The 14,304-nt window shown below is 35.5% G+C and overlaps 1 protein-coding gene across 2 annotated transcripts in view; it reads right to left on the bottom strand.

Moving 5' to 3' along the window:
* cntnap2a (contactin associated protein 2a) overlaps positions 1 to 14,304 on the bottom strand; it is a 294,552-nt gene that overhangs the window by 62,674 nt on the left and 217,574 nt on the right. For both annotated transcript variants that reach the window (XM_032552191.1, XM_032552192.1), the window contains exons 16-17: positions 9,429 to 9,585; positions 34 to 161 (exon numbers count right to left, since the gene is read on the bottom strand). In XM_032552191.1, coding sequence (XP_032408082.1) covers positions 34 to 161; positions 9,429 to 9,585 — 285 coding nt within the window. The remainder of the gene's footprint in view (positions 1 to 33; positions 162 to 9,428; positions 9,586 to 14,304) is intronic.

Here is a 14,304-nt window from a genome sequence, read left to right as displayed (position 1 = left end):
CATGTACACATGTTTAAATGACAAAATACTTACTATCTCCATGGCAGCGGAGAGGTCCAACAGTGAGTTTGGCCTCAGAACCCGGCCTGTGTGTGTCACCAACGGCAACCTGGCTAACTGGCAGGTGCTCTTTATATGTCAATAGACCAGAATCTTCCCTCCTAGCAAAAAGAAAAGGAGTAAGAGAAAGATTCGCCACATTACAAACAAATTTCTCCTTTTAGCCTACTTTTTAAACATACAACCTCTTAACAATTGAGCTGTTTTTGTTCTGCTACTGTACATTGTTCAGCTGTGCAGAAAATAAAAAAAGCAAAAAATAACATCATGATACCTGTCAACACCACTTATGACTGAGTCAGTACTAAATTTCATTAACACCTTTCTGCCTCTCACATTTCAGATGTGGTTTTTGAAAAGGGTTACACAATGAATTGTGCTTAACATGTTAGCAATGCATATACAGTACATACATTAGTCCTTCATCAAACGTAGCATCCGTTTGGCCATATTACAGAATGCACACTACTATGAAATATTTTTTAGCATACAGTGATTGAAAAAATGAGTACAAGCTTATTAGCACCCGTCAGTAAGGATGCGTAAAAAAGTCTAGAAATATAGTCATCTTTTAATGTAGCAACAGTCTCTCATAGAACAATAATAAAAACAATAAAATCCTTCAAACAAAAATAATTCTTTGTACAAATTACTGCAAGCACAACTTTTACTGCTACGACAAAGAAATTCAAAATGGAATTAAAACACGATTTTGCCACCTTTGCATGTTTTCTGAATAAAGTGGCTTTGGGGGGGGGGATTGAAGTCAACAAGCTGATGTTACACCCCTGACTCACCAAGTGAGATAGTCACAGTTAACTGACTTGTGCTGCACCTCAAGTGTCTAATATATCAATTTCAGATTACATGTGCTGCCAGCTGGCTGAGGATTTTAAGAAAAAAAAAAAAAAAAAAAAACTCCACACAGACCACCTCTGTGTGGTGCACATTTGGCTCACATCATTTCTCGCCAAAACCACACAGGGTGAGCTGAATTGTGCTGCGACAGTACAGATCGCTGGACTTTGGCCAAGTAAAGTGTCTTCGGTAGCAGTTATTTGTGAAAAAAGAACACAAAAACAAAGGCTTCACACAAGGCACCGACATTTGCAACACTTTTTTCCATCACATACTTTATTTGTACTGCTCCATAGCAATCTGAGCTCACTCTGTGCATACTTTGTCATAATTTTGATGAGTTAATAGTCAGAGGCAGGTCAGTTTTTGTGTGATAATAGTATAGGACTGTTTTGTACAACATATTATTACCTTTGACAGTCTCTTCAAAAATAAATACAAGTGAATTTCTTTTTTTTCCCGTTTAATGCACTTTTTTCGTTTAATGCATAAATAACTCGGTCCTACCATCACAGATGTTGACTTTAAAGGCGATTGTGTACTTTGGTCATGCAACGTTAAGGTCAAGATTACAGTAGCAAATATTTCAGGTGTGTTTGTCATGAAGCAAAGTTTGAGTATGTGGAAAGTAATTCATGCTCTCCTCCATACTTGTGCTAAGGATTCATTTCTTTTACTAAGGGTCTCCGAATTCTCTCAGTGTGCAGGGCATCAGTACCTTTTTTGGAAAAAAATGGGTGATTTTAACTAAAGATCTGGTGGATTCTATCAGTTAGCCAAAACTGGATTATCACTGTTTAAATATAAACATAATCCAGACCATAAAATGTTCTGGCCAATTCAGTTTTGAACACTTGACAAGACTTGCTGCATGTCTGCCCCTGACATTGTGCCGTAACGTAAAAAATCACCCACTCTGTGTATTCTCCAATAATATTCAATTTTATAAGAAAACCTTGTTCCTTTTGTCAAAAGAGCTCTGTAATAAGTTCTGGCAGAACGAGTATCGAAACATGCTTCACCTGTAATTTTATAAAAGAAACATATTTCAACATATTATCTTTTCATTGAATAAATATATTCAATTTAAAGGTTAGGGTATTCAGAAATACATTAACAACAATAAAAGTATTATTTCAAGCCACATCTTTACTAGGGGTTCCAATAAGCTACAGTCACTTTATACCAAGCACAGAATGTTTATATTTGCCGTATTAGAAGATGAGAATTGTGAATGTGTATATTTACAGTGCATATCAACCTTTAATCAGTAAAAAATATTTTTGACTTGTAGCCTGTGAATATTAGAGGTAGATTGCTGACTGCAGCACAAAACCTCTTGTGGATAAAAAAACACCAAGTTTAGTGCTAGGAGACGCTCTACAAATATTTCACTTGATGTGCTGATTTTACGAAACCCCATTACGACTGTTCAGATGACAGTTGTGCAGTAATTCTTACCCTTACTGCAAAAAGTAGATTCAAATGGATTAAAGCAGCATTTTATGCAGATTCAAATTAGTGAGCAGTAGTTTTGCAAGTCTCTTTCGGTGTCGTTTTGTTGAAGTGTGAAAAGTTGAGAGCTCTTTGCTGAGTACAGTAAAGGTTTTGCCCCCCGTATTTTTTTTTTTGCTATTTTTTAAATCCCTTTGTTAGACATAGATTACTGCAGCATGACCATAGATGCAGAAAACATCAAGCTAAATCATAACAAAATTTTTCCATCTCTCTGTCTCTCTCTCTCTGTCAACACAGCTGCCCTTGAAGGGGTCTCCAGGGTACTAAATAATCAGATTTATTTCATCATTTAAGGATAGTAAGTTCATTCCTTCTTATATTCTTTTGGTTATATGCTTAGGATTCTTTTTTGCTGTAAATCATGTCATGGTGGTGTATTTATTTTTTGCATGCTAGTGAATCTCTGGAGCCAGAATGCCTCTGTACACTTTTGCAGTGACCCATCTGATTCAAATTGTCAGTAAATGTCAGTGTGCCCGTTTCAGTGATGGCATGAGTATTTAGACAGGTCCCATATTTTACAGATGAGATGGTGCTTTAGGCAATGTTTGCCCCGTCTCTCACAATCATTTTGATAAGAGCTGATCTTGAAACCATCAGTCCAGGAAAATAAAGTTTCTTTCAGCATGTTTGAGTAAGTGCAATTCAGCCTTCCTGCTGTGTGTATCTTGCAGTGAGTCCTCTGAGATTTGGAGTGTGCTCTTCATCTTTGCAGAGGAAACATGTATGCCTACAGAAACTGTTTGAGTTGTCGTGTTTGTCCTTGACAATAAAAACCTGTTATTCTGAGCAGCAGGCAGTTTCTTGCTCTATCAGCTCATTTACTATCATCTGGATTTCCCCAGTGTGCCTGCTGTTTTAGAAAACATCAAATAGTGAATTTTCTAGACTTCCCACTTTATAATTTCCCCTCCCAATATCTACCTGCTACAGTTTTGTGTTTTATCCCTTTATGCTGTCTTCATTGCAGTGGATGTTTCCATCTAGACATGAATGGGCAAAAATAATACTTCTTGCCAGATTTACACAGTACCTGGCTGCAAATAGAAATGGGGACCAATGACAGTGGAAATAGGTCTTAAATATAATCTCTTCCATGAGTTATAGTTAAATTTAATCATATCTTTGGCTATTCAGCTTTCTCAATAATGCATCAACTACTTAAACAATTTACTTCACACACAGTGGTTCTTTACATAGTTACAAAACTAAAGTAGATGGAATGAAATGGTAATGAATAGGTATGCCATCCATCAACATACATTCCCAGTACCTGTCTTTTTTTGTTCACTCACTGCCTCTATTAAAGTTCCGCAAGTGTCTCCCCTGTTTGAATTTCATTTGTTGCCATGGATTTTTACTTTGTGCATTTATTTAATTTTTATCTTCATCACCTATTCTGTGAGCTTGAATCCCCTGTGCAGTTAGAGCCACTCAAGTGTAATACAAAATGGCATTTAGCAACGGTACTCTTTGAAAAATATAGCCTATGTTATGTTTTTATCTTAATATCAAAAATCAACTGCTCGACTGAAATAAACTTGTTATATTTTTCTCTCTTTCAAAATCTTGTCTCCAAGGTTCATCACACTGCAGTCTTTGTATGTTTAACCTGGAGACATGATGTGTGTTATCTAAAAGTGAAATTTAAGCTCTCTCATATGAAATTTGCTTTAACTTCAAGTTCATTTGAAAAAGTCTAATTTTTATAGACAGTGAAAGAAATGTCTTAGTTTAGAAGGTTAGAGGAGGAAATGAGAGTAAACTGAATCTTTTTTAAGACACTTAATGATCACTCTCAATTTTGTAAGATGCACCCTTTAATTGTTTTTACAACCAATTACAATGATGTAATGTTTTTCAATGCAAAAATACTGTGAGTAAGCTAAAAGTAAGCTTACAGACAAGTCATTGGTTTTGGATCCATGTAGATATTTGGTTTTTATATTTAGAATAGTTGCCTAGTGCAAGAGTTTCCTGTTGTACAATTCAAGTAATGGAATTTGAATGTTCTTTTTGTGAATTTAAATTTTATTTTAAAAATGCCCCACTGTTAACCTGAAGTCAGAAAAGTGCACATTAAATTACCTTGCAATTCTAAATTACACTAAGGTACGACTTTGCACAACTTTGTCATGTTTGTCATATGCATTGGGCCTGTGATTGACTGGCAATCTGTCTACTGTGCCTCCCACACATTTACTGCTGGAGATGGCACAGGTAACCTTTGACCCTGAGCGGGAACAAGCTCGTAGATTCGAAAGATAGATGGCAGGAATCAAACATTACAATAAAAAAGTGGTATTTTACTCATTCTCCCCTATATTAGACGAGTCAGACTATGCAGCTCTATCAGATTTAGAGTAACATTAGAGGTTATTTAATTTTAAACAGAATAAATAACCCCTTAATCAGAGAGGAAACATTTGGAGATAAGCTTTTTTTTTTTTTTTTTTACATTTTACAAAATGCAAAAAATGTCACCTTCACCTGATGCGCTGACAAATTGGAACTGTATGCAGTATTATAGAAGTAAAATACTATACAAATTTAGCCTGCTCATCTAAATAGAAAATCTGTGGGTGGGTTAAGCTCAATGATAAATGCTCTTCTGTCCCTGAAGAACAATTATACAAGTTACATAACTGTTCTTGGGATGCTGCCTTGTTACAAAAGACGTACAATTTGCAAGTGGTAAATCAGTCATGTAACTGGTGGAGTCATGTAACTCCACCAGTTGCATGGCTGCTGAAGATACTTCAGTACAGGTATATCAGTGCTAAATTTCTCTATTGTACCACATTGTTTAAAAAAAAGAAAAAAGAAAAAAAAAACTGTGCTCTCAGAGAGAATATTTGATTTACGAATTAACAAGACAAAACAGGAATTATTTTCACTGTGTAACTCTGACATACCTTATTGTATTCTAGAGAGAATAAAGCATATGAGATGAGAATAATACATATATAAAATCGTGTGCTACACATTCCTTTCCATTTCTCTTCTAAATAATTTATGAGCTTAGAACAACATTTATTTAAAAAATAACCAGGGACCATCCTTGAAGATATGGAATTAGTTTTCTTTAATAAGTGCAATAGATTGTTAAAAGAAGGTATTAATTAAAGGCCAACCAAACAAGGACTTGGTGGCTGTGAACAGATGCACTTTTCTAAACCATAGAAAGCCTAAATCTAGACTCTTTCTCCTAATTATAGATGTACGACTACAGCAATCAAACTCCACACTTATCCACCAGTAGAAAAAATGCCTCTTAAGTGTAGAGAAGTAAGAATTTATTAGCAAATTGCTCTGTACAATAGAGTAGAAAAAATATTACAATATAATTAAATAAGCCAGGTATATTTTCTGACTGCTTAGTGTCATTTATTTTATACCTTCTGTTGAACTGTATTAGCTTTCATTTTAATTATTTTTTCCCAAAGTATGCCATTATGTTAAAGTTAAATTATAATTACTAATGTCGAAATCTTTCCTGGTAAAAAAAAAACTTGCTGCTTCAGAAGACAAACTTGCACACGCAGATTAACGCATGGGGCGTTTTATTTTTTAAAATGATATTTTTTTCATATAAAAGAGAATGAACAAAATAAAAAAAATAATGATAATGAAACACTGGATTCTGAGCATATTGAATTATTCTGCCAAAACAACTGTGATCTTATTTTTTTTTTCCCTTTGGCATTTAGTCTTTCCTGTTTGCAAAAGCTTTTCCCAAAGCCAAGGGGAGTTTATTGGCAACATCTTTAGAACACATTCTGGAAGACATCCAAAAAAAATAAATAATGCTATTGTAGAAACAGTAGAGGAGATGCACAATGTATTGAAGACCCTGGTCTCCACCAGCGCTCAGTTTGTCAAGAACTGGCATATGTACAAAAAAACCCTCAGAGATTTTAAGATATTCATTTTATAAACATTTTTAGAAATCGTTTCTCAGACTTGAAAAACACTACTTGCATATTCATAAACCATGCAAATGTAGAGGAGAATGTTTTGTTTGTGTGAACAGGGTCCATTCAGCATTTCTTCTATTTTATTTATTAGCTTACACACAATGGTGTTAAAATAAACTAAATAAATAAAGCCACAATAAATTGAAGGCTTCATATAGACAATTAATTACGCCCGATAGTAATTTTATTGTGTACATCTATACAGTTCCTTGTGAAAAAAACTAATGCATAGTCACATGGCAACAATTAGGAAGAGGAAGAAAGGGAATATACCAGGAACTACTAAAACAATGGGCCGGCCTGTGTGATCAAAAACTGATGATCCTGTGGGATTTTGACACATAAACATTATTTGTAATCACAGAACATGACCAAAAATGGTAAAAATATCTCGTGAGCAAAAGTTGTAGGCGAAGACGTTTTGTCCACATCAGAGGTTAGTGGTAAATAGACAGACTGGTCTGAGATCATAGAGAAGTAACAGTAGCTAAAACAAAACTGATTTATGCAGAATGCCATCTCGGAATGCAAAATATGTCAAACTTTGAAGCAGATGTGCTATTAAAGCAGAAGACCTCACAGGGTGCCTGAGTAGTACAGTTTACAGAGGCTCAGGAAAATTAGATGAAAACAGATTGGAAATATTGATTGGAAACATTGTGTTGTCCAATGAGCTTGAATTTTAGCTTTCAAATCAAAATTGCACAATGGTGTGGGGGATGCTTCGGAGCACACGTTAGGCACCTAAGTACCTCTTATGCATTGTTTAAATAGGACAACCTACTTGAGTGTTGTTGATGATCATGTCAGTCCTGTGATGAATACTGCAAAGCCCTCTTATGACTATTTATAAATAACCATAAAATAGCCAGTTTGTCTGAATTAGCACATCTTTGTTTCAGGACCAAATATGCTGATTATAACTATCTTAATTGGTAGCACTAAAACTAACAGGAAGTTAAGATATTTACTGCATTGTTAAAAGTATCTTGTAAGAAGCAACTTAATCCAGACGGACACTTTGAACCTCTTGCTTGTTCTCAGTTATTTGACCTGTTAACCTCTAGTAGTTCAGTCAATTCTTTTTGAAACCAAAGCAAAACAAGCCCCGCAGACTAAAAAGTTTTTTTTTTCTCCCAAAGCCATATCAAGGCCAAACTCCAAATTGCATAGATTCAACAAATTCCAACACTTGCCTTCTTTGCTAAACTGTTACACCCTAACACTATTGTATCATATATAGAATGAATCCAAAGAACAGCAACAATTGTGATAAGCATCATACTTTATTGGGTGAAAATACATATACAATATCTAAATAGTGCAATTTATGTCTGCTATCTCCCTTACCACTTATATTTATTCTGTATTTGTATATCTATTAGCCATGCTGCACTTTTTCTACTATGGTTTCATTTGTGGAGATGCAGTAGAGCTTAATAAAGAAAATCAAAAGAGCCCACAAATACACGCCAAGGTTCAAACTGTGTCTGTGTGATACATTTATAATAGATTCAGATTAACAGATAAACAGATGTACAAATGGTGCTGCTCAGCGGCACAAAGAGAAATGATGAGGAGCATGGAGTCTGTTCTGCTTCACTGTTGCATAGGTTTCATTTGGATGGATCCGTTTATCTGATCCGTCAAATGTTTCAGTAACTTGCCCCAGTTTTTTTAAGGACTACTTTTGCATTAAGAATCAATTATATGCACTGTTTTGTTTAATGGGTTTGTTGATTATCTGTTTTGCTCAAGTCTTTCTTTGGATTTCTTGGTTGTAAAGTTAATCTAACGTATTCCATTCGTCAATGATCAGCTCTTGTGAAAAATTGTCAATAGACAGTCATATTTTTATACATTCTTTGAGCTTCGATGATTCTACCTTATTTCAGGGATGAGAGGAAACTGTACACCCTACACTGAGTGCTCGATAGCACCAGTCAGCCTTAACTTCATTTTCGTTTTCTTTAAGTCATTTTTTTAGTTATATTTGAGAAGGAGTTAAATACAGCTCAACATAATTTCTACTTTCAAACATACACAAGTTATACATGCCACAAAAAGACAGATATGACTTGGACCCGTATGTCTTGTAAAGTGCCTGATATATCATTTGTTGTGAAATGGTGCGATACAAATGCACTGAATTTAATTAAATAGATGCACCCAATACCACCAGAGATGACCACTGATTCCCACTTTCTCTGAGCTAAAAGTAAAACATGATCCTTGTTTTCACTTTGTTGTATCCATTATAGCCGGTTTGATGCTGAAGATACAGAGCATCATTCACTTGAATGACAAATGTTGTAATAAAAGTGTAATATTTTTGCACCTAATCAGACACCTTTGGGATTAGGCATTATTTTCAAATAAACAAAGCTGCTTCAGGTTGAAACTGACAACATCTTTTTCCATCCAGGTGTCACTGCAGCATGTACTGCCCTGGGCAAAGAACCAAATTTCCCATATTAGTGAAGGAAAACATAAAAGTACAACAAATATTACAAGCTTACCTAAAAGGGTGTTCATTTTAGCTAACTACCAGTTTTATGCAATTAGTTCATTCTTAAAGTTAGCCAGAAGAACATGCATGGACATTTTAACCTCTGTTACTTTAAAAAATTGTTTCATTTTGTTGTTTTCTTCTTCATGTAGTTTTGTTGGTAGAAGTGTTGCTGACATTAATCTTTGCCTTTTGTTAAGATCTCTTTTATTTAAATTCTCTTTTAACATTACACCATCAACCTGTTTGGTTGATGGTATAATCAAGTCGATTATAGGTGCAAATCGACTTCTTGGGTAGAACCCATTTCCTTTGAACTTTTGTGAGTTAAATAAACTTGCAAAAAACAATAAAAATCCAAAAAAATCCAATGACAGATCAAAGCTGCTGATAACATATTTCCTTTCTTGATGTGTGAACATTAATAATTGAGGCAAGCTTATATTCCTGTTTATGTTGACCCAAATATTGAGCTCTTACAGAAGTACAAATTTGCAAATACTTACCATTGTTTGGCATCTGCATCACAGTTGCAGTCGTACTTAGGGTCGGTGCAGTTTTTGTCTATGCCACAGGCACACTTTTCTATTCCAGGTCCTGATCCGCCCCAATAAAAATGCTTCTCGCTGCCTCGGCCAACCCACCATGTGTAAGGGGGCCCATCTATGAATGAAACACAAAATGCAAAGGGCAACCTGTCAGTCTTTTTCATCCTTTATGTATCCGGTGTACTGCTTATTTGACTCCATGCAGAAAAGCAAAACAACAGACGAAAATGCAAACAAGTGTGGAGGAGGTAAAATTGCTTGTTGAACCCTTTAAATTCAATATGTTGAAACGTCAATAACACCCAAACATTTTGTTAAGGTTTCTTTAAATAAGACAATACTGGCTACTGATAGCTGACTGCTGAATGAAATTCATTTGCTCACCATGTTTAGACACATTAGTACCTCTGAGACTGGCAGACACACCTAGTCACAGATCAATCAAGGGAGTTTACGACATAAACACAGGTTCAGTGTTGCAGTTTTATTAATTTCTACACTAGGCATGTGCGTATAAAAAATGTCAGAGTACCTATAAGCTCTTTTGAGTGCATCTCTTTATGCTGCTTGTGTGGATGTGTCCATTGTTAGATAAAAGGTGAAGAACTGCCGACTGTCAATAAGAGATATAATATTGTTTTCTTTGCCTTGAACAATATTTTCTGGCATGTGACAGTAACTATGCTGAGAGATAAGTGCGAATGCATAGGTGGCAGGCAATATATCATAGCAAAGTAAAATATATAAAAAAAAACAATATGAGGTTTAAAAGAATATTAGGTTTCTAACTTTATTCCTAGGAAATAAACTGGATGGTCAATAACAGTTTATAAAATGCCATCAAAGCCAATGGAATCTCTTGAGCCATCCTTTTTACAGAAAGGGATTGAAGCAGACTCTTGATGAAGCAAAACTGCATTGAGAGGCTTGATATATTGCATTATCACAGTGTGTGGGGCTAAACTCTAGGAGGAAGCTAAAAATGTGTCTATGTGTTTCTTTACTGAAGGGGGTGTGTATGCGTGTGTGCGTGCTCGGCCTTGGTGACCCACGGTTTTATTGCTCTTGTGAAGAGAATTAGCTTCATCTCTCTTCAGGCCACTGTTCAGACAAGCCATCATCAGTAGGATTAACAGCGCTGCCTCAAGAGACTTCCTCGTGCTCTCACTTTATGTGTTCGTGTAACTGTCTTCTTGCTGTTGCACTGCCATACAAGTGAGAGTACGTTTATCTAGTACCGTTTCAGCCTCATACTTAGAGCAGCGATCCCATAGCACAGCCAACCTGGCCAGAATATTCACAAGAGCCACTCATCTTGTTAAGTCATTGACCCTGAAAGGGATCTGTAGCCTCTTTGAACATGTTCAAAATGAAAGACAAGTGAATGTAAGTATGGTCCTCTCACTTAAGTAGATCTTTCGAGCAGAAACTGATTGAAGAAAAAAAAAAAAAGTCATACCAAAAACGTATTGCACGTTGTACACAATGGCTATTTAGATGCAGAATTTTTCACTAGCATGTCAGGTATCTTTTTTTTTCCCTCATTGCAAGTCCATATTTATTGTTCAATGATCTAAAATCATTGAACAATAAATCTGTCATATTTGAAAGACTTTGTATTTGTGTATTTTTTTTCTGTACTCTAAGGTTTGCATTGTGTATCGGTTAAGCTTTCATATAGAGATTAAATCTTTAATTTTAGTTTCTCTTTGCAGACCTTTTGTTTCTATCTGACACTTTAGTTTTTATGTTCTCTGTATTTGATGTACTTCTTTTTTTGCTTTGCATTCCTCTTTTATAATTTCATTGTTACAGTTGGATTTGGGATTTTGGGTGATACTTGCTATGCTTAGTTTCATGATTGCTTAGTTTGTGGTTTCTGCTTTTTCTCAATCATTCATTCCATTAGATTCTCCCAGGTCTTGCAACTTTCTTGTCATTCACTCAGCTGGTCTCCCTTTTCCATCAGTATACCTGTTTCTTTTTCCAGTGACCACCTCTCTCTGTGTGTGTTCATTTTGTGAAATGAACTGAATTCCAGCAGGGGTGAATGCTAATTCACCCCTGCTGGAATTTTGTTTTTGCTCTGGTCTTTGAAAGCTAGACTTTGTTTTCCATTATTAAGACCTTTTGTTTTATGCATCAACCCTCCCTCCAGTATCCCTGCTTTCCCATATTTGTGTCCTTCAGTCACCCACATGATATAAACCTTCACATATTAGGTAACACAAAACCTTTTTACATTTCTAAACTAAAATATTTCTAAACTAAAATAATAAAATAAATAAATAAATAATAAAATAATTTATTTAATAATTTATTATTAGGAAATAAATAATAAAATATAAATTGCACAAAGCAGACAGTATCATTAAAGCAAAAACTAAACCAAAAGAAACAACAAAAAAAACCCCATCACTATTATTTAAACATGCACCAACTTTTAGATTTTGTTAAAGAAATGTCCTCAGCCTTGGCAAGTTCTGTTGATTTGCATCATATTTTCCCTAACTCTTTGAAGTTTCCCCACCAACATCACAAGCCTCTTTACAGCAAGAGCCATGAAAAATGACCGAAGCACCAGCATGGCCGTGGAAACAAAAATAAAAGCTGTTCTACAAAGGATAAATAGAGAGTAGGAGAGACGATGAGAAGAACATACTATATCGTAAATAAATTCTAGCCGCCTTCACAGTAATAAGAAAGTTGATTAGGAATATGTGAAACAGTCACATGTACACAAAATCACACATGTTAAGTAGTTCAATACTGTTCTGTATATTGTTTATTTGTTTTATTAGACAAATAAACTTTCTCCTGATGTCTTTTTTTTGAGCACCAGTTGCTTGGCTTGAGTTTTGGCATGCTCCATGTTTTTTTTAAACTGATAACATGCTGATTACTGAGCACAACTGTTTCTTGATTTGCTTAGAGCATGAATAGTTTTCAAAACTAGCTTTCAAAACTTCAAACTTTGCATTATTATTTATCACACTTCTCATTTTCATTTACTTTGTTTACAAAGCTTCATTGACAGGGAACCTTCTTTTTAGGCTACAGCTAACCTGGATGGTGTTATGATCTACAGGAACCATTTTGCACATTTACAGCAGGTGCCTGCTGCAAATGTGCAAAATTTGCACATGTGCACATTTACATAATGGGCAGAATAATTCTGCCCAGAATAATGGGCAGAGTTCAATGAATCAATCATTGAATTGCATTAAAAATGCAATTCAATCTGCATTGAAAATCAATCATTGAATCAATGGGCAGAATAATTCTGCCCATTATTCTGAAAAACGATTCAGAATAATGGGCACAATTTCTAAAAACCAAGACGAAAAATGGATGTGAGGTAGGTGCAAGAAAAAGTGGGGTAAAATCACACATCCTCTTCATGAAGGCAGCAGCCAAAATTATGGTTTAGATCTGGTTTAATAGAGCAAGTATAGCTAGGTGGAGGTATCAGTGAAGCCAGCCCTTTCTGTGGCCCTCTGCTTCACTCTTGCTCCTGTCTTCTAATGTGTAAAATTGAAGGCCAGGACTGCATTGTCCCAAAAGGTCAAGGTAATCTACTGCTTTGTGCCACACATCTGCTGGAAACTGTCCAAACAAAAGGTCCAAACAAAGCTGAGCCAAATGAAGAGTGCTTGGACACTGAGGTGGCGGGATGTAGATGATTCTCAGCTGCAGAGGAAGGGGTGTATTAATGTGGTGCAGGGACAAGTGCCAGGTAGTACTGATTGGCACAACTGTGGAGCATTACTAATCAGTCTCCCTCTCTCATTATAGGGAGTATTGTAGCCAAAAACTAAGAAACATCAGTCTCACAAAGAGTTGCCACCATATGGTGGCCACAATCTATGAACTGTTCAAAGCTCCCTATTGCAAATAAATAAATAAAAAATAATAATAATGATCTTGTTTATGGGGGGAGGAAAGCAAGTGAACTGACAGACTTTATTGCTCTGTTATAATCCTGATTGGGAAAACTGGGAGATTTCCTGGTGGGCCGGTCTGACATTTGGAGAGAAGTTGTCTTTGTATTTAACCTGATGTAAAACGGTCAGTGCTCATGGTCATTGTTTAAAAGAAGGAACGTAGAAAGTATATAATCTCTAAACACTTATTTGAAGAAAATATATTTTCTGATATTATGGAAAAGGAAGTGTTGAATAGAATATTGTTTGACATGTGCACTCATGTTAAAATCTACACTGTGAAGCAAAAACACACTATATTACAAAGCCTTAAAAAGGAGTGGACTATTGTTGATTTAACATGTTCTATTATATACAAAAGATATCAATAATAATAGTTTGCTATCTAAAGTGGGCTGGTCTGAGGCATGAAGCTCCATCACATAACTTTCCAATTAAATGGATTTAGTTTTGTGGTTGTAAAGTTGATAGCATTGAAAAAAAACATAAATCCATGTACATTTTCCTGTTATTACTCTGACTAAACTCTCTGAGGCTGCAGTGATTAAGTAAAACATTTAAGCTCACAAATTAGTTGCTTTTTTTCTTGTCTCATGGAAAGAACATAAAAAGTAAAAATCACTTAATAATTTGCCAATTAGCTTCAATACCTTATCAAAGTTCTCTCTATTTTTGTAGGGAAAAACAACAAAAACTAAGTATTCCAGTGCCAAAATGACACACTTGACCACTTTCATATCTTGGGTTTCTGTGATAGGAGGGAAGATGAGAGGAGGCAGGAGGATGGGGAACGGTGGGGCATCAGGTGAAATGGGAGCCATGTATTCTGCCAGTTTAAGTCTCCTGTGTGGTTTGGTTTGTTCTGCCAACACAAACAACTCCTGAGTGGA

This window comes from Xiphophorus hellerii, chromosome 21, assembly GCF_003331165.1.
Source record: "Xiphophorus hellerii strain 12219 chromosome 21, Xiphophorus_hellerii-4.1, whole genome shotgun sequence".
In the NCBI taxonomy this organism is placed as follows: Eukaryota; Metazoa; Chordata; class Actinopteri; order Cyprinodontiformes; family Poeciliidae; genus Xiphophorus; species Xiphophorus hellerii.
This window is presented reverse-complemented; position numbering and strand designations above follow the sequence as displayed.